Raw genomic sequence first — 23,268 nt, 5'->3', positions numbered from 1 at the left:
TATTTGATGTACTGCTAGGAAAGGAAAAATGCCTAAGATGGGGAGTCTAACAGAAAGCTCCAACATTAAGCAGGACCTCCCCCACAGCAGACAATACTCTTAGTGTCAGATTGATTGAAAAATAAACTCATTACACTAACACAGACAGCAGGGAAATTTGCATGTTTCAACTTTGGCTATTGGTAGAGGGAGGGAAAAAATCTCCACTGTCAATCTTAACCAAAAACCAGTATAGATGCCTCTCAATTTACAATGGGATAACCCCATCATAAGTTGAAAATATTGTTAAATTGAAAATGCATTTAATACACTGAATGTGTATTAGCTTAGCTTAGCTTTCCTTAAACGTGCTCAGAACACTCACATTGGCTACATCATCTGACAACACAGTGCTCTGCAGGTACAAGTTGTTTACCCTCATCATTGCGTGACTGACTGGGGGCTGCTGCTGGCTGTGCTGCTCAGCATCAGGAGAGCGTATTTACTGCATATCACTAGCCTGGGAAAAGATCAAAATTCAAAATTCTAAGTACTATATGGTTTCTACCAAATTCATTATTTTTGCACCATTGTAAAATCAAAAAATCTAAAGTTTGGCTTTGGTAACTTGGAGACCACTGAAACTGTCTCAGATTTATGCTCTCAGTGTGGTCCAAAAGAATCCTCAAGAAGATCATAATTTAATTTAAAGAGGTCTCAGGTTGATAGTATCCCTTGGAGAGTATCAGAACAAACGCAAATCATCCTGAAAGAATTGTACTCCACTCCAGGTCAAGAGTAATGGAAAGATACATTTAGATTTCAAAGATGTTAAAAAAGGTGGGTCTTGGAATCAATCAAATGTGATGTATCTTGGCTTTTCCTAGAAGCTTATTTAGTGTGAAATTCATATGTAAGAATACATAGGTATTTGATAGAGTTAATAAGGATAAATTTTAGTAAGAATCTGCCATATGTCATGTACTGGACTATTTCACAATATACCTACAACTTATATATACAAAGCCACAAGAAGTTCAATCATAGTTAAATGTATTACTAGAAGAGAAAATTATAAGAGGTTGGTCCATGAACATAGGAAAGGTTCATTCTTCAAGAGCGTATGGAAGAAGAGTGGTTCTACCTGCCTTCCTGCTCAGCTCAGGTTTTCCTTACTTCTTTAATGCTCGTATTATGAATGTTGCTTTAATACCAGTCAACACCAAAGCCTGCTCCTCATGGAATGTAAGTCTCTGTCAATGCCATGTTTATTGTCTTTTTTGCAGGATTGCATCAGAGAAAGTAATGAAACACCTAATTTATGCAGTTGGTAACAAAGATGCTATGGCTAGGTAATTTGGAAGTTTTAAAAAATCAGGCATTTGCATTTATGTGTAATATTTATGGTATTTTATTTAATGTGCTTTTACCCCAGAGGTCACTATGATTTTTCCTTCACAAGGAAGCATTCGAGGTGGCACCACGCTGACAATAAGTGGACAGTTCTTTGATCAGACAGATTTCCCCATCAGAGTTCTAGTTGGAGGTATTTCTCATGTTTTTTTGATATATTACCTTTTTACCACTAATTCTGCCTGTTCTTTAATAATTCGTAATACTAATAATAGTCTTTTCTCAACTCATGCCTTCAATTGGAATCTGAGTATTTTCACACAGTTATTTGGTTCTGGGGTTTGATACTCTTTCCATTGCAATTTTCCAGCAAGGGCCACTCCCTGAAATCTCATGTGAATAGCACCTGAGCTGTAGGGTTGGCACCAACAGGCTTTGTGTAGCAGCATTGCAGCTGCCATCCATGAATTCCTCACCACAGTTTAAGGACACACCTACCCTTAATTTAGAAGCTCTTAAATGCCCTTTTTGAATGGTTGTTATTTCTCAACGAGTTAGCTAATTGTGAGGAAATTTAAAGTAATATTTTGGGTTGTTCTCCTCATATTCTTCTCATATACTGTGCCTCATCTGGACATCAGTAATCACTGATGATATTGGCCTTGAAAAGAGCAGTAATTTCAATGAGTTGTCTATTTACAAACGCATGTAGGACTTGGTTCTGTGGTTATGCTTCACTTTTATGTGTCCTGTCCAGATCTGTTCAGAGGTAGGCAGCTATGCAGCTCAAAAGGAGTGAATGTGATCTTGGGAATCTTCCCATTCAGCCATAATGACATCACTTTTATTGCTAGTCAGGGGACAGGATGCCTGCCCATGGAATAAGGCATATGCATTTCTACGGTCCTTTTGCTCAAGTACTTTCTACCTTTTACAGAATCTGCCTGCAAGCCAGCCAAAATGTGATTTCAGAAAAAAGAGAAATGGATATTAAGCAACCTCATGTAATATTTATACAGTCTTCTTTCGTGTCTGCATGAATCCTTGCTGGTCATTGGCATACATATTAAAACCTGGGCCATAAATATTTAAAATTCATATATGTATTAATCTGACCAGATTTTATGTTTTAAACATTAAAACCCAGGCCATAATGCACTTTTAATTTATATAATATGTTTTATAATCTGATCTTATGTTTATTTGGCATACGACTATGATGCTGTTGATATGAAAAGAGAACATGTTAGTTTTCTATCATCCTTCATTACCATTAATATGGCAACCAGATTCCAGATTTTGAATACTCAATAATCTATTGAAAATGTGATGTTTATGTGCCTTTCCTTTGCTTCCAATAAAATGGGTGATTGGTTTAATATACTGTTCCTATTTACTGTTTTCTGGTTCAAATTTCTTGCATCCATGAAACATTCAAAATAATGAAAGGGGCTGGGTGCAGTGGCTCATGCCTGTAATACCAGCAGTTTGGCAGGCTGAGGCAGGAAGATTACTTGAACCCAGGAGTTTGATACCTGACTAGACAACGCAGGGTGACCTGTCTTTACGGAAAAAAAAAAAAAAAAAAAAAAAAAAAAAAAATGGCTGGCGTATTGGTGCATGCCTGTAGTTACAGCTACTTGAGAGGCTGAGATGGGAGGACTGCTTGAGCCCAGGAGGTGGAGGCTACAGTGAGCTATGATCACGCAACTGCACTCCAACCTGGGTGACAGAGAAGGACCCTGCCTCAAAAAACACAGAAACAAATAAAATAGTGAAAAGTAGTGTCAAAATTTAAAATTTCCAGGCTATCAAACAAAACTTGGCAAAAATATCTCTCTCCATTTCCGTTGTCCTCACATTTCATGGGCTGCAATTGCCATTTCAGTGACTACTTTCTGAGGCTGACCATATGTGAGGCATTGTGAGGAACACATGGAGGTTTAAAACATAGACTCTTCTCGCAAGTCTAATTGTGCTGATGTAAAAGTTATAATAGCTATCTTTGAAGCTTTTTTCCTGTTTTAGTTTCAGTTTATCTGTGAAAATGCCATTTAACAGTTATTACCCCCCCTTTTTTTTTCATTTGAAGAACTTGGACTAAACCAGCATTTTTCCTACTCAAGAGGTCTGGGGTCATCTACCTTTGCAAATTCTGAATGACACGGGTTTATTCAGCAGTTTATCTCCACGGAACAAAATAGAAGTTTTTACTTTGGATTCGGAAGTGATATCTTGTGCAAAGACATAGTATTATCAAATTATTAATCTCAGAAATTATGAAATTTTCTATCTCAGGCTTGTGATGTTCCACCAGAAAAAAATGTTGGTTTCTGGAAGTATGACAATTATTGCACGAAAAGCTTTAATAGAGAATATGTAAAGGAAATAAAGAGCCCCAATTTGCCTCTTGTTTATGCAACTTTGTTTTAATTGCAAAAGTGCTTAAAGATACACTGATGTGATTGCATTCTGAAGTTTCAGTAGTAACGGTTTTGTATCTTGCTTCTCTATAGGTGAACCTTGTGATACTTTGAATGTCACGGAAAAGAGTATATGTTGCAAGACACCCCCAAAACCTCATATTCTCAAAGCTGTATATCCAGGTAAGTTACCATCAGGGAAAATGGCCATTTCTATATTTACATAAAAATAATATATTAGTAAAAATATTATTTAAACTTTTTAGAGTTTAGAATTTGTAGGAAGAATTGTAAGAAATTTCCTCCAAGTTTTAAAATTTACATTTTCTGGATTAGAAAATATTTCTATTAAAATCACTGCCACAAAGCTGCACCTGTGGAGAAAAACCCAGCCTAAATTATCAAGACACCCTACTGAAAACAGCACATCTCTACTGACAGAGCTTAATTATGCTTTTATTTCTAATTAAATTATGATAACTAACACTTGGTACAGTCTACATAGACATTTTAAAAATGCTTTTTTCTGATTAAAAAAGATAAATAGGTGAAGTTAAATATTCACTTGTCTAGAAAAATGTGGGAGTGAAAACAGGAGATGAGAGAAATGTTACTCTAAATTCTTTTCAGACTTTCACCCTGTGACCCAGTGAAATTGCTTTCCTATCTACACTAATAACATTGAAATGCTGTACACGTGTCTGCGTGTGGTGTGTGTCTCATATCTTGCTTGCACAGTGAAAGTTGTTTATAATCGTGTCATTGTTTCACATTTGAAGCCAATTAAATGGTTTACCAACCTCTTACATTTCTTTGGTTTGAATATTAGGAAAAATTGAGCAGTTTAAGAAAATAATTTTGATAATTTATAATTGATGACTTTAAAGAAAATTGTATACATCACTAAACCCTGCTGCTGTAAAAGTTTGAAGTGCTCAAGCTTGTCTTCAACCAAATTCAGCTGAAGAAGAGTAGCCATTATTTTCCATGTACAGACAAGCTTAAGGCTGTTAAAGAAAGAAATAAGCCTAATTGTTGTTGCAGTTGAAGGAAAAGAAAAAGAGAGATGGCTCCTTTCTGATTAGGAAAAAAAAACTTAATCACAGGGTTTATTCTGGCAAGTATAGGCACAGTTTACTGAGAGTATCCTGTTTTTGATTCTGTCCAAGAAGGAGAAGAAATCCTAGAGTAGAAGTATTTTTTTTTTAAAAGTAAAACAAATATTGAGAGAAACATGAAAGCCAACATTTTCTCTTCTTTGATTAATGGCTTTGTAAGCCATTAATTTACTTTTGTTAGAATAGTCAAGGCAAAGGTTTTGTATTAAAATGGCATGAATCTTGAAGTTTTGCAACATCAGCTATATCATAAGTAGAAATTACTATATATTATCTTACATAAAGCACTTTTTAAATGCTAGATGTTTTACATATGTATTATACATAATTCCTATAGCAGCTATGCAAATATTATTACTCCCATTTTACACATGTGGAAACTGAGGCTCAAATAAGTGAAGTAATAGTGAACAAATTGCAGGCTGCCCCCTGGCTACAGGTAAGTGTAGGGGAATATGTAATTGTTTTGTTTTCACACATGCTAAAAATATGAATTGATATACAGAGTCTATAACCCACACCCAAATAGAAAGCCCCTGAGACATTGCATTATGATCCTGATGAAAGACTTATTTTATTTCATCACCCTTAGGAGGGAGAGGCCTGAAGCTTGAGGTATGGAATAATAGTCGTCCAATACATCTGGAAGAGATACTGGAATACGATGAAAAAACCCCCGGGTACATGGGTGCCAGTTGGGTAGATTCAGCTTCCTATATTTGGCCTATGGAACAAGACACATTTGTTGCACGCTTTACTGGATTTTTGGTGGCCCCAGATTCTGATGTTTATAGATTCTACATCAAAGGTGATGACCGTTATGCTATTTATTTTAGCCAGACTGGACTTCCAGAAGATAAGGTAGGGAAACCTCAGAATACTATTTGATACTATAAAAACATTATGATGATGTTTATATGTATCTTACTTACTTTAAATCAAAACAAATGAATGTATTAAAAATGTATGAGAAATGATGTCATGTGGTTTGGCTCTTGGCTATTATCCTGGATATGATACAAGATATAAGATGATGGAAAACCTATAGCCTACAAGAAAATTTCCCATACCTGAAAATATTTCATTATTCTACATTTACTTGGTCATGAGATAAAAGTCATTTCACTATTTTGTTTTTTTTCATAAATAGAATTATACATTCAATTTCGTATGTAGTTTTTCGCATACTAGTATTAAATACTAATTTTATTAAACAATTTATATAATCACTATTTTTAATGACTAAGTACTGTTATTACATGGGTTTACCAAGCTTAGATAACCATCTCCCTACTGATAAGTTTTTATTTACTTCTGGTGTTTTATGACCACAAATACTACTCCTCTATTGAACATCTATGTTCATTAAACTTTTCTGTATTTGGGATTATTTTGTTAGGACAATTTCACAAATATGAATCTAACAGATCAAATCAATTTAACATTTTATGACTCAACTTATGTGGCAAAATTGCTTCCCAAACTGGTTGTGTAAGTTTAAATTGCTACCTGTAATTTATGAATTCTAATTTTTATCATAGTTTGTACTCCAAAGCATGTGTACTCCAAAGATGGTATAATCATTCATAATGGGAAGCCCAAAGTCCTCTCACTCTAGTGTGCAGAACCATTTAGCAATCTTTGGCAATCTAATTTGGATTAAATCTCTCAAAGTTCTCCACAGAGCGAAAGAATATTTTATTTGTCAATAACTGCCTTTCTCCTGGTATGTATCTTCTTAGTTTCCACTACAGTTCTAGTTATGGAAAAGCTATGATCTGTGTAGCATACTCGGTACAGTACTGTTGATGTTACTGAAGGGTAGAAGGAATGAAGTGAGCTTTGATAATTTAAAAAAGTATAGCATAGTAGATAACAGATCTTAAAAGAAAAATGTAAAGTAGTTTTACATTTTTCTACTTATGAAATTTCTAACACTGAAATAATAAATGATAAATAAATAAATAAGTAAAGTTGAAAAGGTCTATTAATAAATTCTCCATCTCTCTGGGATTAGGTGAGGATTGCATATCATTCTGCTAATGCCAACAGTTATTTTTCCAGTCCAACACAAAGATCAGAGGATATTCATCTGCAGAAAGGAAAAGAGTAAGGTTTTTTCTTGTCGTTAAGTTACTGTGTGGTATTTACAAACTTTATGTTTATATTTTTAAATATATATATATTTTTTAAATTTTATTTATTTATTTATTTTTGAGACGGAATCTCCCTCTGTCGCCCAGGCTGGAGTGCTGTGGCCTGATCTCGGCTCACTGGAAGCTCTGCCTCCCAGGTTCATGCCATTCTCCTGCCTCAGCCTCCTGAGTAGCTGGGACCACAGGCGCCCGCCACCGCGACCCGCTAATTTTTTTGTACTTTTAGTAGAGACGGTGTTTCACCGTGTTAACCAGGATGGTCTCGATCTCCTGACCTTGTGATCTGCCCGCCTTGGCCTCCCAAAGTGCTGGGATTACAGGCACGAGCCACTGCGCCCGGCCTATATTTTTAAATATTTTCAATTTATTTTTATTGGTGGAAGTGGATATTAGTTTATTGGCTTAATTTATAATTGGTCATTCGCTATAATTTTATTCAAATGTGTTTCTTTATTTTCAAGAATACTGGCATTCAGCTAACCAGGGAAATTTGAAGTCTAGAATAACCCTGTTGCAAACTTACACTTTTGTGAAATTACTTGATCCTGTTCTTAGTTCTTTACTTGGACCTCTCAGTCAATCCATCCATCTAATTTCTCTGTTCCTGCAGCTGAGCTCTTCAGTATTGCTAGGGAAAAATCACTAAACCACATAGATTGTTGCCACTATTAATGTATATTTGTTATTAACTGGTTTATTCCAGGCCCTGAGCCAGGTACTGGAAATTTGAGAATATTAAAATACACTGCCAGAACTGACAGAGCATATCGCTTAGTGTTGAAAGGTCAAGTCCAAGGAGCCAATGAGTGGGATTATCATCCAAATACCAGATAATCCCATTCAAAAAGCCATTCAGAATTCCTAGGAAACAGGAAGATAAAAGACGTGATACATTCAAAATGGAGAAGGTGGTGGAATGGAGTTAACATGAAGAACATCAAAAGATGCACTGAGATCATATTCATCATTTGGATCTATTAGACTTTACTATATAACAAAGCACTTCAGACTGTAGCAACTTCAAACAACAAGTGTGTATTATTTTTCACAATTTTATAGTTGGCTGAGCTGTTCATTTAGTCTTGACTAGTTTAGTTGGGGATTGGTAACCTAGAATGCCTCGCTCACATGTCTGGAGCCTCAGCAGGCATGGTTGAGTCTTAGATATCTGGGGCATCCCATTGCACGTGGTCTCTCATCATCCAGGAGACAAGCCCAAGTTTCTCACATTGTGGATGTGATCCCAGCAGTAAAGAGGGGAGTCCTAATGCACACACACTCTGCAATACTCTGTCTGTGTCACATTGGCTGATATCCCATTGCCCAAAGCAAGTGACCAAGCCTAGACTCAAGGATGCAGAAATAGACTTCCCTTCTTGATGGGAGGAATGCTTTTTTCTTTATAAATTTACCTCATCACCCTTTCAGATATTGATGAAGTTATGCTCAGAGGCAGCATCATGAGGATCTTATGGAACTGGACAGGGAGGGTTGGGATCAACGGAACCTGGGAGCAAATTAATGTTCTCACACTGAATGTTCTCGCTGAGGTCTTGGTAATACTGACATGGGGAAAAAGTTTTATTCCTTTTTTCCTCCTTCTTCTACTTTCACTTCTTTATATATTAAACATTTTCTTCTATAACCATGAAAACTACTGGGCCAGGTCAGGATAAATGGAGTGCCTGATTAATCCCTACTGCAATTAAGTGTTAGTACATTTTCAGACTTTGGCTTGTTCTTGGAAAATGAATTCAGTCTACCAGCTTGGCAGGAGCACAGAGTTTGAGTGAAAGCAACTCCTAATACATCTGCTGCCTGGTGTCTGTGCTCCTGCAAAACCAGCTTGGAATTTACATACTGTGCTTACAATGATTGCTGTGAAATCTGAAATTGAGGCCACTCTAGCTGGTTTATTATAATGTGGTTTTTCAAGCCTTTCCAAAGGTAGCTCATATTGCTAAATCATTCTACTCAAATACCACAAATATAGTTTCCTCTAGTGCATATGTTTTTGGTCACCTTATTCTGTTTGGAATTCTCCCTCAGTTACTAGTTTAAAAAAATTTTGAATTCTTAAAATTCCATTAGCGTTTGTTATTCATATGGAGAAAGGAATAATATCTGTTTTATGAAACTTTTGTGACGATTAAATATAATAACGTCTGCAAAGTGCTTAGTTTATTGTCTAGTACAAAGAAAGTACCTAATTAATAGTTTAAAGCCATGAGTAAGGATGCAAAATTTTAATGGTTCTTCTTTGAATTCTGATCTTTAATTAGTGTTGATCATCTCAAGTCAGCAGAACTGATGAACAGGTTCTTATGGAAGTCAAGAGCCTGATATAATCCCCAAATATCAGTTCCATCGGGCGATGATCCAGAACCCCATCATTCTGCACATATGAAACATGATAAATTTCCCTCATTCAGACTCTTTCATGAACTGTGGATACTGATTCTCCCTATATAAGAATGTATGTTGAGTGATGTGAGACAATTTAGGGAAGCTTCCAGCTGTCCTCTCCAAAGATGTGAGCAATGGTGACATTGCTAGAGATTTAGAGGAGAAGCAGTAGTTTTGTACTCTCCTGTAACAGCTGCTCAGTGATGGCATTACCTTGGGTACCCAGTAGGATGAGGGGCAGGAGACATCAAGAATCAGGAATTCAAAATATAAAGTGAAAATCCCATCCAGCTAGTTGGAGGTCCATAGTAAATCTGACCAGTAAAGGTTTCCTGAGGCAATATTTTATTCCCCAAGTTACAAATGGAGCCAAATTTAAGGAACATGAAAGTAGGAACTTTTATTCCTGACAAATATCACCCCTCAGGTATAAAATATATGCTATGTCTAAGCCTGACATTTTCTTGAACACATTACAATATTTAACCTCTGTATGTTGTCTCTGCTATATGCCAGGGACAGTTATTTTTCAGGATCTTGAGTATAGGAAATAGTATTGTCTTCAATAAATATTTATTGACTAAGCTGAATGAATTACTTATGAATGAGAACAACTTTCTACTAATGCAGATACCTTACATAATTCATTTTATTTTAACAAACTGCTATGAAAATTTTAACATTTGAATATTTAAAATATGAGATACTACAATATAAGTTATTTAACAGGCAGGCTTTTAAAATAATGTTGATATTTTATTCATTAAAATAATATCATGGCAAGTGTTGTGGAAAAAAGTTATATTCATTAGTTACTCTATTTTCCAGATATTATATTGAAATCTTGCTGCAGGAGTACACATTAAGTGCATTTGTTGATGTTGGACTGTACCAGTATCAAAATGTTTATACTGAACAACAAACAGGAGATGCAGTGAATGAAGAACAAGTTATCAAATCCCAGTCAACAATCATCCAGGAAGTACAGGTTTGCTATGATTATAGTTCCACTTACAGAAAGTAAATGTCCGAAGGCAGGATCTCAATTTGGTTATTAATTTTACTAGGTAAGATACTGTTTTAGGTGAAAGCAGTCATGGACAATTATTGAATTATGACTTTGAGTATCTGTATTATAAGCCGAAAAGGCTGTTACTTGTCATTTGTAGTAAAATAGAGCAATAAAGTGACATTGAATAGCTGAGTTATGATGCTTTTAAAGTATATATAATTTTCATATATTAAAAATATTTTTTAATTGGAAAATAGGTTATAACATTAGAAAACTGGGAAACAACTAACGCAATTAATGAAGTTCAGAAGATCAAGGTAACCAGCCCCTGTGTGGAAGCTAATTCATGTTCACCTTACCAATACAGATTAATCTATAATATGGAAAAAACTGGTAAGTTATAAATCATAAGGGAGATACTGTTTCTGTTCATGCATAGATGTAGCCATAAAGTATTTGCTCCAGTCAAATTATACTGTCTAGAAAATTTAGTTTTGATGATAGGCTAGGCAAAGAAGCAGAAAAATATATTATGGTAAAAAGCCTTCAGACTGGGATAGAAAACAACATCCATACAAATAACTTTCTGGCATATACCATCATTTTCCAATAATAATGATAACTATATATCTAAATGCACATGGAATTTATATATCCGTTACTCACAGGTGTAAGTTAAGAAAATGGGAATTGTGAATAGTTAACCCAAATGCCCATCAATGATAGACTGGATAAAGAAAATGTGGTACATCATAGAATACTGTGCAGCCATAAAAAGGAACAAGATCATGTCCTTTTCAGGGACATGGATGGAGCTTAAAGCCATTTCCTCAGCAAACTAACTCAGGAACCAAACACTACATGTTCTCACTTATGAGTGGGAGCTAAACAATGAGAACACGTGGACACAGGGAGGGGAACAACACACAGTGGGGCCTGTTGCGGGGTGGGGTCGGTGCGGGGAGGGCATTAGGTTAGTTCATGCTGGGCTTAATACGTAGGTGATGATAGGTTGATAGGTGCAGCAAATCACCATGATATACGTTTACCTATGTAACAAACCTGCACATCCTGCACATTTACCCCAAAACTTAAAATAAAAATAAAAATTTTTAAAGGAATTAAATTCATCATTGCACAGAAGTAAACATGTCTTTCAATTTTTTAAATTAAATGATAAGCGTATGGAACACCAATTTTTATCAGCTAAAAAACAAAAACAACATTGCATTTCTTTTCTTTTTTTTTTTTTTTTTTTTGAGACAGAGTCTCGCTCTGTCGCCCAGGCTGGAGTGCAGTGGCGCAATCTCGGCTCACTGCAAGCTCCGCCTCCCGGGTCCACGCCATTCTCCTGCCTCAGCCTCCCGAGTTGCTGGGACTACAGGCACCAACCACGACGTCTGGCTAATTTTTTGTATTTTTAGTAGAGATGGGATTTCACCGAGTTAGCCAGAATGGTCTTGATCTCTTGACCTTGTGATTCGCCCGCCTCGGCCTCCCAAAGTGTTGGGATTACAGGCGTGATTCACTGCGCCCGGCCGCATTTTTATATTTTATAACAAATCCTAAAATATAACTTTCACTATTAATGTTAATTTTTTTAACCAGTAAATATTGATGATTGTTTATTCTTTGCCAAATCCAATGATTATTACTGTGGGAATATTAGGACAATAAAATATCAGCCCTGTCCTCAAAGAGATCACAAATTAAATACTCAATATTACTGAACTTGAATCAATTTCAAAATACAATTTCTCTAAGTGATAACTTACATGGTACAGAGTGTAGGTGCTTTAAAAATGTAAATACAAGACATCAGTGTTGGCTGCCGTAGCTCAGATTTCAACTTTTCTGTTTGTTTGTTTGTTTGTTTTAATCCAATCCAAAGTCTTCCTACCTGCTGATGCTTCTGAATTCATACTGCAGTCAGCCTTGAATGACCTCTGGTCTATAAAACCAGACACAGTTCAAGTAACAAGAACACAGAATCCCCAGAGCAATATCTACACGGTAACATTCATATCAACTAGAGGTAAGCATGTATTTAATTTTGCACTTGTAGGAAACAAATGTATATCCTGTGCCACTCTAAAAGTTCTATAAGATGACAGAGAAAAAGACTTAGTTTAATGTCAGCAGAAATTAAATGGTTATTTTTTTCTATGGTAATTTAAATTTTAGTTGTATTTCAAGGAATGTACAACTCCAATGCCTGAGAAATGCACTATACATACTACAAATGCATTTTCCATATAATAGCCTACTTTATAAATTAGTAAAAACTAGTGAAAATATTCTTTCTGAAAATAAAATTTAGGCAAACCAATATTGTCCAGGAGACACTCATCTGATCAAATCTTGCCTACTGAAAGGATTTTGTGGTCAAATTCACATGGGAGACACTGTATACCATGGGTCTTCCTTCAAGACTGGCAGAGCTCGTTGGAATATTAAAATCCCTGAGGAGTCCTGCAGTATTAAAAAAAAAAAAGGAAAAAGAAAAAAGTCAATTCACCTGTGTTTAATGCAAACTTATTTTTTCTCTCCATCTTTTTTTTCAAGTAGTAGCTATTAACTTCCTGTTACTGTTTTACACAAAACACTTTTGGAAATATTGACATAGACATTCTGCCTTCAAGTCAGACTTCACAACTAACTTGGCTATTTGGTATATTTAGCCCAGAAAGTGGGTCCCCAAATGTGCGTTTATATATGTGTGTGTGTTTACTTTTCTTTGGGTAATCATTATTTTTCAATTCATGTAAGTAAAATGTTACTTCAATATTTGTGTCTCATTTTATGAAATTGTTTAGTTTATTTGATTGTTGAGTGGAGGATAAAGAATTTGATTTTACATGAATTTAAGTTTTAAAAAGTGTACGAAAGTTAGATTGTCAAAATACTTACGAATAAACATATGAATATCCTTTCTGATGTATTTTTATATATCAGAGAGAAATTTTAAGACTTCAGCAGACACCTTAAGAAATATGTTACCCAAATCCTAACTGGGAAGATTTTAAGACTTTCCCCAACAAAAAGGGTCAAAAAGATCAGTGAGATTCCACTGGTAGAGCATCCTTTCAAAGAACAGAGACGTTTGAGGACAGGCCTTATTCCTCTTGAAGTGGCAAAGTCAATGATTATCATACTAAGTGGCATGGTATGAACAAACCTCACAGGTCAGAGATTGTTTCCTGGAATTCATCTTCATGCCCTATTCATGTCTAAAGAAAACAGCAGTATTTCAGCTGAGCATTTGCACTAAAATAATGGTACTAGCACAAAACTAAAAGAATTTTTGGAATATCCTACTGCCCATTGATCTTTATCTCACGGTTCTAATACATCAGCCTGTTTATCTTACAATACTTCCTTTTGCATAGAAACAGTGCCTTAAATATATAGCACTTTGTCTGTTTTGCCATTTATGCTATGGATAAATCTGCTCAAATTTAAGGATCTACATCGTCCCCATTCTTCCTTCTTTTGTGATAATGGAGCACCAAATGAAACCAATTTGGCTACATTTGAGTGTCTATTTAATATATATATATATATTATGTATATATATACATATATATATACATATATATATGTAGTTTTATATATAGGCATTTTATTAGTTAACTTCTACAAATTCTGTTTGGCACTTAATTTCAGGAGATTTTGATCTGCTTGGTTATGAAGTAGTTGAAAGGAATAACGTCACACTGGATATTACAGAACAAACCAAAGGAAAACCCAACTTGGAGACATTCACCCTGAATTGGGATGGGATCGCTTCTAAGCCACTCACTCCATGGTCATCAGAGGCTGAAGTATGCTGTAGGAATGTTTCTACCACGCATTTTCCCTGCACCCTCTCACATCATTCATGGGCCATTTGTAGACAAATGAGAAAGAGATATTACTTGAAAAAAATCACTGCAAATTATTTATCCCCTGATCGACTCACCATAATTTATATACTGTGAACACTTTTATCTGAAAGGAGACTAAGAGTCAACCTAGTGCAACCACCCCTTTTTCCAGACAAGGCATATATCAAAGGTTCCAAACCCTTGCCCTGCCTATGTGTAGAAGCTCTGAGTCCCTCTAACCACACGGGTATTTTTCTTCACTCAAAACCCCATTTGTTATCCTGCAAAATCAGAAATTCCTTGAGAGATGTAGTGCAATAAAAGCTTAGCTATAAAGTGTTGGTTAAATATCCTATTATTTTATTAAACAGAACACCATTTAAATGTCAACCTTTTATAAAGAACACTTTAAGGAGCAGTAATACATTCTTCTATTTGGCGTGATAGGTTGGAGCCTACCCATAGTGAGGAGAGAAGGGAGGAAATATTCCAAAGACAAGAGAAGGAAAGGGGAGTTCTTAGGTCTGTGCCAACAGGGTCTAATGTACCTCTATAGGGGGCAGCGGTTCAAAAAGAAAGAATGCTTGTGAGTTACAACATTTTGACAACTTATCTGGACAATGAATTTAAGTTAACATTTGTTTGCAGATTAAAGAGTATCTATTGTCTCAAGCCCTTAATTCTAAGTGACAATTATTTCTGTGCTTTGCTGGAGAAATTGATATGGAAATTATAGGAGACTTGTGAATATGTGCTAATTTCTGCATAATCTTCAATAATTTTTTTTTGAATAATTATAAATACAAGCTTACAGCATATGCATCTAATCTTTTTTGAGACGGAATCTTGCTTTGTCACCAGGCTGGAATGCAGTGGTGTGATCTCCACTCACTGCAACCCTCCACCTCCCAGGTTCAAGTGATTCTCCTGCCTCAGCCTCCTGAGAAGCTGGGACTACAGGTGTGCACCACCATGCCCAGCTAATTTTTGTATTTTTAAAAGAGACAGGGTTCCACCATGTTGGCCAGAATCTATTGGAGTGTATCTTTTTTTTTTTTTTTCCAGTTACTTTTGAGTTAGTTGGAAAAATTATTTATTTGGAATCTATCTAATTGGGTACTAATTAATTTAGGTTTGCTTCATTGCTCTCTTTAAAAAGCTACTAAACAAATATGTCTGCCTTATGTAATAACTAAGTATGGCTAATATTAGCCAATTCTATGTAACTATTGTTATTCTAGAATAAAAGTTTTGAAAACTCATTGGCCACTAAAATTATCACACTTAAAATTATTTAGAAAGTTAACTCATAATCATGACTAAAGTATGGGAATTATGAAAATGTTCTATTAGAACTAATTAGTAGAATCAGGAGTAGGATTACTAGTGTTCTAACTTTTCATGAAAAGAAGTTACTAATGTTTATATTGTTAATTTAGTTTCAGGGAGCAGTGGAAGAAATGGTTAGCAGTAAGTGTCCACCACAAATTGCAAATTTTGAAGAAGGATTTGTTGTGAAATACTTCAGAGACTATGAAACTGATTTTAATCTGGTATGAAATATTTAATAAACTGTGAAACCAAATGATAATTTATATAATGGTTTGAAATTTTATAATTTCTTTTTTGAAGTAGCATTAATAACTTAGTCATTCACAATCAAATTGCAAAAATGACTTTGTTATACATTTATTGTAAGGGCTGTTGGTAGGTGCTATTGGTAGTGCCTTCTATGATTCGTTTGTCAAAAAATTTTTACTACTCATGAATTTTCTTACTAGAAAGTAGGAAAGCTGAGCAAAGGTAAGATTTGTAGTGTTTTTGTTTATTTTGTGTATTAGGCCATTGTTGCATTGCTATAAAGAAATACCTAAGACTGGGTAATTTAGAAAGAAAAGAGGTTTAATTGGCTCACAGTTCTGTAGGCTGTATAGGAAGCATAATGCTGGCATCTGCTCAGCTTCTTGGAAGGCCTTGGGAAACTCTCAATCATGGTGAAGGTAAAGGGGGAACAGGCACGTGAATTGGCTTGGTCAAAGGCAAGAGAAGAGAGTGGGGCGGTGCCACACACTTTTAAACAACCAGACCTTGTGAGAACTCACTCACTGTCACGAGAACAGCACAGATGGGATGGTGCTAAGCCATTCATGAGAAATCCACACCCATGATCAAGTCAACTACAAACAGGCCCCACCTCAAGCTTTGGGGATTACACTTCAACATGCAATTTGGTGGGGACACAGATCCAAATCATGTCATTTTGCTTGTGTTTTCTTTTTCTTTTCTGTCTTTTTTTTTTTTTTTTTTTGATATTGAGTCTCACTCTATCACCAGGTTGGAGTGTGTTGGTGCAATCTCGGCTCACTGCAACCTCCGCCTCCTGAGTTCAAGCAGTTCTCCTGCCTCAGTCTCCCAAGTAGCTGGGACTATAAGCACCTGCCACCACGCCTGGTTAATTTTTGTATTTTTAGTAGAGATGGGGTTTCACCATGTTGGCCAGGATGGTCTTGACCTCTTGACCTCATGATCCAGCCGCCTCGGCCTCCCAAAGTGCTGGGATTACAGGCATGAGCCACCGCGCCCAGACTTGGTGTGTGTTTTCTTAACATGGATGCACAGTATATCCTTTCTCCTCATTGACTTCAGAGATTATAATATATGGTGGGGCATTATATGTTTTTATGTATTATGTAGTTTTATATAATTGCTTCTCTTGCTTTTGACATAACACTCTGGTTAATTAGTACACTGCCCAGTCGTTATTTCCTTCTTAATGAGATATTTTCTTTAATATAGAGTAAAGGAAGAAAATTGAATATGTGCTTTCTAATTCTCATTTTCAAGTCTTCAGGAAGTCAGCTATTTGCTATTTCCAAGTGAAAACTGTAAGAATAAAAAATGTATACTCTAGTTATTTAATTCAGATCAATACCCTGGATATAAATATAAATGCTTAAAAATATCTCTCATGATACTTTTCATGAGCAGATTAGTGAGAAAAAATCTTTCCATTTAATAGATGACCTTTTCAGCTTCGTTTAATAAACATACGTGTATTTATGTTCTATTTTGAATGTAGTACTAGCAGCCATGAGGATGGCACCTGTAATTTACCTTTTACTCCTTTCCTACTTCATCTCTCATCATTACCCTCACGTGCATTTCCATGCTGCACCTAACCTTAACAGTTTGCGTTCCCAGCACCATGCTCTCTCACACCTCTGCTTTTTTGTACAATTTTGGCCTATCTCTGAAGCCCCTATTTTCTTTTTACCATTTGCACAGTGCCTTTGACACCTTTTTTTCCATTCCAACAACTGCTATTTATCTTTAAAGACTTAACTCATTGTCACTTCCCCTGAGTCATCTTTCTTGATGCTTTTATGTGAGTTAGATGCCTCCCTTGAGCCTCAGTTTGATCATCATTGGCTTTTTTGTCTTAGACGGATGGTCTCTATTTACAGGGATGGGGTTCTTCACCACTTGAATCCTAAAGATTAAACAGCAAACACACAAACAAGCAGAAACCTGACACACAGTAAACACTGCATAAACACTCATGGAAAGAATGAATAAATACCCGTAAAGAGCTCATAATGTAAGGAAAAAAGTCAAACTTGGGAACTAGTCAAATACTGGTAAAAGGGATTATATAATTATGGATCCAAATGAGAACTTTAGATTTCAGACAAGGAAGAAAACATCTCAAGTTAAAGTAATCGGGGAAACAATGGTATCTGGGTTAAACCTTGAATGGTTTAGGTGCATACATTGGGGGAAAACCAGAACAATAAATCATGTTTTCATTTGAAATATTATTGTTTCGGTAGGAACATATTAACAGAGGGCAGAAGACAGCTGAAACTGATGCTTACTGTGGTCGTTATTCCCTGAAAAACCCAGCTGTCCTTTTTGACTCAGCAGATGTTAAACCAAACAGACGACCATATGGGGACATTTTATTGTTTCCTTATAATCAGGTAAGCTCAACAAAATGATATGCTAATTGAATCTGGAACATACCTTGGTAATAAAATTTCATGAAATTTTAAGACAAACAAAAATGCTTGCCATATGAATAGTATGTCATATTGTAACAGGCACTGTCGTGTAAATTCTGGGTGCTTGTGGTTTCTTCTGAGGATTTTCAAAATAATAAATGTATACTATATATATATGTATATAGCACCACATATCATGTATTATATTTCTCTTTTAATTCAGAAAAAATTATTTGCACACAAGTTTAAATACCAAAATAATTAAAAATGTATAAGCTTCTTCATTTTTCTTCATTAATTAAGAAGAAAGAAAAATGGCTAGCCATCGTAGGGTGATCTTGGGTATCCAGTCAGAGAGAAGTGAAACCAAATTAGGAGCACAGGAGATGGCAGTTTTAGTGAGGGCATTTGACACTGTTAATCATAGATTCACCCTTTCTCTTATTTTAAAATTCTCAAATTGTGGCATCTATCCTAAAATTCAAAGTTCTTAACATATTTGGCATGCTTAAGGACTTGGGGACCATTAAAATTGGTATTTAATTACTATTTTACAGTGACACTGATCTCTATCTCTAAATGTTCAACGATATTTACATCCCATTTAATTTGCCTGGATGTTTACCTCTCTTCTTTCCTATGTGCATTGGACTTTTAAATTTGCTGAGTACCTTAGAGTTAGTACATAACTCATCTCCACAGAGAGTGAATTGTTTGCAGTTTTAAAGGACACTATACCTAAAAATAATAGATAATTATTATTAGTTGTAAGGTCACCTCAACATCACTTTGTCTATAAAATCTTTTCCAATTCTTCCGCAGCTAACTGGCTGAAATTAATCATTTCTTTCTCTGTGTTCTGGTACATTTTATGTAGAAAATGCCCAATAAATATTTATTGACTTTGAATTTATTTGAATTGTTACAAAACAATGTAATGGTAACATATTGTTACCAATGATTTTCATATTTTTATGTAGTTATGTTTAGCATACAAAGGATTCCTGGCAAATTATATTGGTCTAAAATTCCAGTACCAAGACAATAGCAAGATTACTAGAAACACCGATATACAATTTACATACGACTTTGCTCATGGAAACAAGTAAGTTACGCTATGAATTTGAAAATTAAGTTATACCATGGTATATACACTACAAAGATAAGACAAATCCATTTCTTGGGGTTTTACGTTTTTGTTTTGGTCTGTTTGGGGAGATGATGGCAAATCACACGCACAATGGATGTAACTGCAGTTTTCCTATTCTACACATGAACATCCAACAGAAATAGTCGTGTTTTAAAGAAATCTATAGATTATGAAAATAACAACTGGTCATGTTATAATCACCCATAACCATAAAAAGACAAAACAATGGTAAACTTTAGAATTTAAATTATATATTACTAAATCTAACAATGTCCCTAGTTGTTGCTGGAAGGTAGAGACAGACTTATCACAATATAGTCGTTACAGTTTGATCACTGAAAAAAAAGGGAATAGAGATATTTTGAAATAATGCTTGCTATACCAAAAATTAGACACATAGAAATGCAAATAGAGAAACATAAAGGAAGAAACAAAATGAACCTAGAGAAAGCTATTTAATGACTACAGCTGTCATGCCCTTAAACACAATTTAGTTCTATATAATTATTTTTGGGGTTTTATTAATTTTTATATCTTCTGAAATTTATGTCAGTTGTGACTGCATTTTCATACATGGTACATGTAAAAATTTCATTTACAATAGAAGTAATAATGAAGACATACACAGAAACACACATCTTTCTATTTTATAAAGTACTCCCCATAAATTGTTGTTGTTTATTTAAGTATAATGTACATAAAGTAAAATTCACTCTTTTTAAGTGCACAATTTAGTGAGTTTTAACACGTGTATATGGCCATGTAACCATTACTCCACTGAAGACATAGAACATTTCCTCTCTACAATTTTTGAAGTTTATTTTCATATAAAATTTATCTCATAAAAATAACCATAATAGGATCTCCATATCTTGAAAAGATTTCTTTTTTTATTTGCTTTTTTTCTGTTATAGCTACATCACAATCTTTATTTTATATGGGTTTATATAGAGTTTATATGATACTTTAATACATGTCATGTAAGTTTCCATCATTTTATAAGATATGGAGAACATTATTCTATTATAATAAGATACGAAGAGCACTATTTTTCTTCCCATCATAGAATAGAACTCTGTAACTCAGAACTGCCATGTGTGGAACAAGTGTGAGGGAGAACCAGCATCTCCTCATGACACCCAGACAGAGGGAGTGAGAAAATCATCCAAAGTTGGAAATAGAACCAAATGTTTACCATAAATAAGACAAAGACAATAAATAAAAACAGGCAAGATGTTAATGGAGAGTGGAGTAGTTAGATGGGAAGAAACAGCAGTCTTGATGGGGGAATGTTTCTTGATGCAAAAGCTGCTCCTCAAATCTGCAATTTCAATTGTCCTGTTTTCTACATAATCCTAACACTATTTTTTTTTGAGGCAGGGTCTGGTTCTGTCACCCTGGCTGGAGTACTGTGGGACCATCACAAATCATTGCAGCCTTCATCTTCTGGGCTCAAGTGATCCTCCCACACCAGCCTCCCTCTCAAGTAGCTGGGACTATAGGTGTGCACCACCACACCCAGCTACTTTTTTGTTTTTGTAGAGAGTGGATCTTGCCATGTTGCCACAGCTGGTCTTGAACTCCTAGGTTCAAGCAATCTTCCTGCCTAGGCCTCCCAAAGTGCTGGGATTACAGGCATGAGACACCATGCCTGGCCCCCAACACTATTTTCAAAATGCATCAGCCAGTTCCCAATTCATAACTTTAGAAATTCATATACTCTAAAAATTGCTGACATATGTTGGACTGGAAGGGAAACCTTGTTTGTTAAAGGTTTTAAAAACTATATCTTAGAGGATAAGATGTGTAAATTGGGAGACAGCCAGGGCGAAGACCTGGAGGTGCTCCAGCAAAGCTAGGTCCCCAGACTCTATCAGGAGGAAATCAGTTGTGTTCACTGGGACAGTGGCAGAAAGGTGGCAAAAGATGGGACCAGGCAGGTGGGTGGGAGCATATCAGAGTTATCCTTCCTGTGGAACTGGAATGACCTTATGTTAAAAAAAAAAAAAGGGGGGGGGGGGCTGGGCAACATGGCAAAACCCCATCTCTACAAAAAATACAAAAATTAGCTGTACGTGGTGGTGCACACCTGTGGTCCCAGGTACTCAGGAGGCTGCAGTGGAGGATTGCTTGAGTCTGGGAGATCCAGGCTGCAGTGAGCCAAGATTGTGCCACTGCCCTCCAGCCTGGGTGACAGAATGAGACCTTGTCTTGAAAAAAAAAAAAAAAAAAAGTGTGTGTGTGTGTGTGTGTGTGTGTGTGTGTGTGTGTGTAGGAAGTCATAGTCTTTCGTTTTTAATATAAAACATCAGCATCATATTTGAAGTATGTATCTCTGGCATCATATCCTGAGCATATGGACCTAATTCCCTTCAGATACTCTGGTCAATCAATGGATAAAGTGATGGCATCTGTAGACCAAGCTTAACTACAGGTGTCGGTATCTCTTTAGTCATGAGGTAGGAATCTATAGTCCAACAGGTGTTTGTCAGAGGGAAAAACTTTAATAAGGGCATTAAGCTTTTCAAAGAATTCTTCAGGAAACACAAAAGCCCTGCTTCATATATTCCTTAGGTTCTCGAAATAAGCATTAATAAGATAATGATTGATGTCTTGTCCCGAGTATAATATCTACACATGTTTCCATAGAATGTAAAGAAAGAAAAATTCTTGTTTACACAAAGTTCATTAGATACTGAAGTTTGGTAGAACTTGAAGTGGACTTCAAAGAAGAGAGAGAGAATAATGCCTTAAATCTATACATGCTATGCATGATGTTTGCACAGAACCATATGATTTTAATAATAATTAACAATATTAATTTTAACAATATTAATTCTTCCAATCCACGAACACTGGATATATTTTCATTGATCTGTGTTGAGAGAGATACATTAGTATTGAAAACAAATATATGCCTTTGAGGCCATTACATAGTTCAATCCGATGTATAAAATTGGACTGAAGCTAGCTCCTGGAATGAATGAAATGAGTTGGGAGAATTCTGCCCTTTCACAGAGGAATTATTGACTCAGAAGAGGGCATCCTTTGTTGGCAGTAACATAGGCAGATGCAATGCCAGGAGTTGAGCCAGCCCTGCCTCTGTTAGGTGGCAAGGAGCGTGAAAAGTCCATAAACAGAATGATTATATACCACTGTTTCATGGCCAATTTGCTATAGTCCATCTTTATGAAGCAGAAATCCTTCTCAAAGGGACATCTGAAGGTACATTTTGCTACAATGGGAAGGAGTGTTTGAATTGAACAGTGAAATCGCAATTTTACTTTTGATGCCCATTGCCCTTATGCTATGCACTCCTCCACTGCCTCAGGATTTTGGAACATTTTATGAATCCTTGTTCTTCTGTATCAATCAAGTCATCACTTACCATATCATTAAATAGGTCTCTCCTTTTAGCTTATAATTTGGGACGGCTGAGGGGAGGTGGGGATGGTTAATAGGTACAAAAAAATAGCTAGAAAGAACGAATAAGACCTAGTATTTGATAGCACAACAGGGTGACTAAAGTCAATAATAATATAATAGTACATTTAAAAACAACTAGAAGTATAATTTGATTGTTTATGACACAAAGGATAAAGGTTCGAGGGGATAGATACCCCATTTTACATGATGTGATTATTATGCATTGTATGGCTGTATCAGAACATCTCATGTACCCCACAAATATATACACCTACTATGTATCCACAAAAAATAAGATTTTTTTTTAAATTAAAAAACTGATCTGCTAGGCAGTAATTTCAAGATGCATTACATTTGATGGAGTTCATGGATTTTCTT

The 23,268-nt window shown here is 35.6% G+C and overlaps 2 protein-coding genes across 7 annotated transcripts in view; both read left to right on the top strand.

Moving 5' to 3' along the window:
- EBAG9 (estrogen receptor binding site associated antigen 9) overlaps positions 1–23,268 on the top strand; it is a 1,013,262-nt gene that overhangs the window by 840,656 nt on the left and 149,338 nt on the right. The window lies entirely within an intron of this gene.
- Positions 1–23,268, top strand: part of PKHD1L1 (PKHD1 like 1) — a 167,281-nt gene that overhangs the window by 28,684 nt on the left and 115,329 nt on the right. For 5 of the 6 annotated variants that reach the window (XM_050801376.1, XM_050801375.1, XM_050801374.1 and 2 more), the window contains 11 exons: positions 1,415–1,525; positions 3,849–3,938; positions 5,466–5,734; positions 6,891–6,982; positions 10,264–10,423; positions 10,705–10,840; positions 12,339–12,482; positions 14,114–14,271; positions 15,753–15,866; positions 18,144–18,293; positions 19,295–19,419. In XM_050801376.1, coding sequence (XP_050657333.1) covers positions 1,415–1,525; positions 3,849–3,938; positions 5,466–5,734; positions 6,891–6,982; positions 10,264–10,423; positions 10,705–10,840; positions 12,339–12,482; positions 14,114–14,271; positions 15,753–15,866; positions 18,144–18,293; positions 19,295–19,419 — 1,549 coding nt within the window. Of the gene's footprint in view, positions 1–1,414; positions 1,526–3,848; positions 3,939–5,465; positions 5,735–6,890; positions 6,983–10,263; positions 10,424–10,704; positions 10,841–12,338; positions 12,483–14,113; positions 14,272–15,752; positions 15,867–18,143; positions 18,294–19,294; positions 19,420–23,268 lie in introns of those variants that run through there. The other variant, XM_050801379.1, reaches the window with a different exon arrangement.

This window comes from Macaca thibetana, chromosome 8, assembly GCF_024542745.1.
Source record: "Macaca thibetana thibetana isolate TM-01 chromosome 8, ASM2454274v1, whole genome shotgun sequence".
In the NCBI taxonomy this organism is placed as follows: domain Eukaryota; kingdom Metazoa; phylum Chordata; class Mammalia; order Primates; family Cercopithecidae; genus Macaca; species Macaca thibetana.
This window is presented reverse-complemented; position numbering and strand designations above follow the sequence as displayed.